General features: G+C 38.5%; 1 protein-coding gene across 1 annotated transcript; it reads right to left on the reverse strand.

The window, feature by feature from the left end:
- Nucleotides 1–652: 652 nt before the first annotated feature.
- Nucleotides 653–4269, reverse strand: HELRODRAFT_166211 (hypothetical protein; the record flags this gene model as incomplete). Its single annotated transcript, XM_009033203.1, has 4 exons — nucleotides 653–763; nucleotides 2005–2439; nucleotides 2806–2994; nucleotides 3925–4269. The coding sequence occupies 4 exons, from the start codon at nucleotides 4267–4269 to the stop codon at nucleotides 653–655; spliced, it is 1080 nt and encodes a 359-aa protein (XP_009031451.1).
- Between the last annotated feature and the right edge of the window lie 1506 nt (nucleotides 4270–5775).

Raw genomic sequence — 5775 nt, forward strand, 5'->3', positions numbered from 1 at the left:
GAGAATGGTCAGTGAAGATGAAAGGGAGGGTATATAAAGCATGTGTGAGAGCAGCGATGATATATGGTGGTGAAACTTGGGTGTTGAGGAGAGAGGAGGAAAGTGTACTGCAGAGGGCTGAAAGAGCTATGGTGAGGATGATGTGTGGGGTTAAAGTGAAGGATAGGAGGAGTAGTACAGAGCTGATGTCAATGATGGGACTGAATGAGGACATTGTGACATTGATAAGGAGATCGAGATTGCGGTGGTATGGACATGTGTTGAGAAGGGATGAAAGGGTCGGGATTAAGCGAGCGTTGGAGTTCGAGGTTGAAGGAGTGGTAGGAAGGGGTCGTCCGCGATTGGGATGGAGAGAGCAGGTGGAGAAGGACAGGGTGAAAGCGGGGTTGCGTGATACTGAGGCGAGTGACAGATGTGGATGGAGTCGAGGGGTATTTCGGTTTCATCATAGGTAGCCAAGCGGCAACCCCCGATCTCGGGGAAAATGCCGTCTAAACGTGTGTTTGTTTGTTTGTTGTCATCATTATTCAAGAAAAAATAGATCGGAAAGTTGATGAGTTTGTTGCTGTCATCGTCATCACTGATGTCATTTTCATCACCGTTGTTGTCATGGCAGTTACACTAACTATGTTTATTGTTGTTTTTGCCACCACTATACTATCTCTACATCATTGTTAAGACCACCACCTCCTTCTTCTTTCTCGTGCCTTATCCTTTCAGGACATTGGCGACCATCGACCTCCACAAAACCGGATCTTAAGAACTTCGTAGTAGATTTGAAATGTGGTGATATTCAACAAGTGACACAAGGACTTCACGAATGTTATTCGTTGTTCACCGCGATCTTTCCAGTTAAGACCACCACCATTTCTTACGTCTGCCTTTTTGCATTTGCATTCTATTAAATTATTCAAGAAAACATTTAACTTATTGATTTTAAAATCGTCTAAATAAAAATTTATAGCTTTCAATTTTTACTGGAATCATCAATTCAATACAAACAAACACGTACACACACACACATACAAATTCTCTCACACATGCATATACAGACATATACAACCAAGTCACGCATACGCACGCACTGAAGCACATACAAATACAGAAACGCATACATTAAAATTATAAACTTCTGCAAATAAATTGCCACCAAGCTGGTTGATTCCGCTTTGGACCAAACACGATAAATTGTGATTTTTTAGCCAACATAAACCACACATTCTACACAAACAGATAAACATATTTTTGCATATTTGTATGTTGTATGTTATATTTTTTTTTTTGACATTTTTTATTTCATCAAATCAAAACAAAGAAATCAAAGAAATGATATCAATGAAAAGAAATGATCTGGAAATCGAAAGGAAAATATGGTTTTCTTGTAATGATCGCGAGTGACAATTGTAAAAAAGAGAACATATTTAAAATATTTTAGTGCATGTAAACTCACATTCATATTACAAATCCTAAAAAACCAAAAATGGAATCAAAATTATTAAGCAATCAACTCTTTTACATTTTCATCAGAATGTCGTTTGTAATTATTGAAACACAGATATATATATAGACCCACGTAAAACATACTTATTCACACACACACATATATATATACATACACAAACACACACACACACACACACACATATATACACACACGTACACACACATACGTACATGAGCCCACACAAAAAATTTAGGGGGTTTATATATATATATATATATACACACATATATATATATATATATATATATATATATATATATATATATATATATATGTATGCATGCATGTATGCATGTATGTATTTATGGAGCAAATTAAATTTCGTTTCGTTTCGTTTCGTATGTATGTATGTATATATATATGTATGTATGTATGTATGTATGTATGTATGTATGTATGTATGTATGTATGTATGTATGAACCCGTTTTGATGAACAAGCCATGGTTAGGCATGCAATCGTTTCCGAGTTCAACTTTTATCTATGTCCCTGGTCTCGCACTGTCAGGTATCTAGCAGCTCCATCCAGAATGCAAAAGGAATTAAATTTTTGTAATAAAAGTGAAAGAGTTTGTTTTAAATAATTGCCTTCGTTAGGATCACCCGTTATATTAACTATTTTTCTTGTTAATTCGTTAATAAATAATGATGTGTGCTTATCTGTTGGTCCGAACGTTTCAATGCAAATGGGTTGAAATATTTTGCTTAAATTGTTTAATGAAACGTATTTTTCATTTTTGAAATCGGACGCTTTAAGGGCAGCAGTGCCCGCCTCAACTGAAGTGTAGCCGATATATCGGTCAGCCATGGTGTGGGGTAAGGTAACGTCCCAAGCCAGGGACCGTCCCTGAGCCCATGGGGTGATAGTGTAACCATCAGGCCTAAAGGCTCCTTCCTCTATCAAACCCATGGGTTCTTTTATAACCGGGATACCAGCCTTTTGAAAACATTGTACCAGGTATTCGTTGACAGCCGTATGTCTGGCTTGTCTTCCAGGACCCAGACGACAAGAAAGGCTATGGTATCCAAGTTCATCAACCCTTGCCCCACATGCGCATTCGTATTCGGTGACGATCTGGGCTCCGAGTCTCAAACCAAGGCTCACGCGAACACAGGAGTCATCCAATCTAGTGCCGCAGGAGGTGTTGGGTAGCGCTCTCAACCAGGCGGAGCCCAACTCACTTTTGACAGCCATAATTCTAGCCTTGTCAAAAGCAGAGTCATTCAGTTGCAGCCATCGATCAACTGATCTATTAAGACAGGGGGCGATCCAGTGTTTTTGCGAGGGGTTTTGGAGCGCAACCACATCTCCGTTGGTGGCGCGCCACATGTCGTATACTTGCATTCTGAAGTTATCGACATAAATCCCATCCCTCGGCAACATCAGATCCTGGAGGGCCACCGTGGCAGCAGCAGAAGCCAAAAAGGCAGAAGGTGCCAGCTCAGCCGCGGAACCCAAACCCAGGCCACCAACACATATAGGCAGCGTCCCCTGCAACCAATTTTTTTGATCGAGTTTTATGTTGAAGATGGACTGGAATGCGTCACGGAGGTGATCGTCAAAACTATTGAGGATCGAAACATCCAACAGAGGGGATGTTCTTAAAAAATAAACAAGACGAGGCAAAAAAGCAGCTTGTAATAGAAGGACCATTGCATCATGTTTATTGATGATATTTAGCCTTTGGGTGATAAGTTTAAAATTTTCAAATTTTTTAGCTATGGATATGTTTTGGCTTTCACCAGGAAAAATTATTGAGCCTAGAAAATCGATCTCGTTTTTTTCAAGGATTTTAATTGGATGTTTAATGTTAAGTGTAATAGGTTTGTTCATATACAACTCGCATTTTTCAAAATTAAGTTTTAAACCTATGTTTTTTTCTGAATTTATAATAGTATTAAGGTCATTCAAAACGGACTCGACATCACCTCCCAATGAAATGTCGTCTAGGTAGGCAACAACAAATTTGGATTTTAGTGTTTTAATTAGTGGGTCAACAGAGAGTGCAAAAAGAAGGGGACCCAGAGGATCTCCCTGCTGAACACCTTCAGCTGACAGGATCCTAGTGTCGCCGAAGGACAGGAAAGAAGGCGAGTCATAAGCCGAATAACAAAAATTGAAAATCTCCGGCAGAATAGATTTGGCGCAGTTCAACATATGGTCGCGTCTTAGAGTATTAAAAGCGTTGGAAAAATCCAATTTGAGCAAACACTGGCCATCACGCGTGCCATCCAAAAATCGTCTCACTGCATGTACCGCTCCCTCTGCCCCACCACTGACGCCGACACCCACCTGTTGTGGCTGTAAAATTGGAACCACTCTGTCCTTGACGGCTAACATGGCGTATTTTGCGGCCAAGCGCCTCCACACACACCCGACTGCTATGGGTCTGATCCCGCCGCATTTTTTCAATAGGGCCACCAGCCTTCCGCCAAAAAAGTATGGGGCCACATCAGGTGGGCAATCACCATTTAAGATCATGTTGATAAATGCAGTGATTGAGTTGATGAGATCAATCGAATCTGTTTTTGAAGATGTGAGGTCTTTGAGATGCTCCGGCGTAAGGCCGTCACTGCCACCTGATGTTCCCTTTGGGAAAGTTTTTAAACAAACCAGTACTTGTTGAGATGTAACGCACAAGCTTGAGCTTTCTTTGGAGGGACTTTGCTGTTTGTTGTTGGGTGTGGTGTGATGTTTAGACTTTAGAGCACGTCTAGTCTCTTCAGTATCAGGTGCCACGGTGTCCGTTGATGACAGAAGCTGCATTGCATTTTTTATGTTTCCTTTTTATTGTATGTATGTATGTATGTATGTATGTATGTATGTATGTATGTATGTATGTATGTATGTATGTATGTATGTATGTATGCATGTATGCATGTATGTATGTATGTATGTATGTATTTATGTATGTATGTATGTATGTATGTATGTATGTATGTATGTATGTATGTATGTATGTATGTATGTATGTACGTATGTATGTATGTATGTATGTATAGATGTATGTATTGATATGTATAGATGTATGTATGTATGGATGGACATATGCTGTGTTTAATTTGAATAAACATTAATTACAGGAAGATTGATGCTGAGAAGTGCGGATAAAATGGACATAGAACACCGTTGTTGTTTTTTGTTGATGTTGTTGTTTTTTTAATGTTTTGTTGTTGTTAATGTTGTTGTCGTCGTAACTGTTTTTGACGTTTTTTCTGATTTTAATGTAGTATTTAATGATTTGCTGATGATTTTAGATACTGTCTAGAAAGCTGGTTATTTCAATTGTTAACGCTCTTGCGAAATCGTTTTAATACGTAATCTCAGAGAATGAGGAACAGCTTGGTACATACCCTTTGGGATGCTGTGACATTTGAACAGATAATTTCCAGATAAAAATTGTGAAAAAGATAACAATAGTCCTTATGATGACGAAATTGATGGTTAGGTTTCGGTGCTGACGTAGATGATGACGTCACGATGAGGATAATCTGAACGATGAAAGAAATGATAATAAGAAATGATGACCAAAAATGATGACGACGACGACAAGCGTTATCATTGAGCCGGTGCTTCATATTGCGTGAGTGAGTAAGGTGGAAGTGGTAGGCTATTGTGATTCATTCATACGCCGCTCTTCTCTGAAATGACGAGATTAACAATGTGAAAGAAAAAAAGATTGTTTGTAGTTGTTGTGGTTACCGCAGTGTTTACTTATGTAGTAACTGTAGTAGCTGCAGTAGCAGTCGTGCCACTATCAGTATAAGTAGTATTTGCAGGTGCTATTTGTGGTAACGGTAGAGTAGTAATTAAGTTGGCAGTAGCAATGAAATTTTATTGGTATTATTAATATTGAAAGTTTTATGAAGTTATGGAGGAAGTTGGTTATTGCATCGGCTACCATAAAAACTTCTCAAAAGTAGTGGCATTATTTGATATGCTTCTATTGGGTTTGAGATATTTGTAATTAAAAATACCAACTTTTATCATTTTTACAAAATATCCTACATTAATTTTGGATGAATAATGAACGTCTGGTTTGTTTGACCCATCCTCTTGTTGACTTTCACATAATTTGTTATTACGCTGTCAGGGTTAACAACGCAAAAACAGTTACAAATAAATATAACAGAGGCATTTTATCTTTCTTTTTTCTCTCTCTTTCTTTCTCTCTCTCTCTTTCTCTTTTTCACTCTCTCTTTCTCTCTCCCCTTCTTTTTTGTCTTTTAGTCTCCTACCATGGCAGCACTTTACTTCACGACTTAATATCGA

This window comes from Helobdella robusta, assembly GCF_000326865.2.
Source record: "Helobdella robusta unplaced genomic scaffold HELROscaffold_9, whole genome shotgun sequence".
Lineage (NCBI taxonomy): Eukaryota > Metazoa > Annelida > Clitellata > Rhynchobdellida > Glossiphoniidae > Helobdella > Helobdella robusta.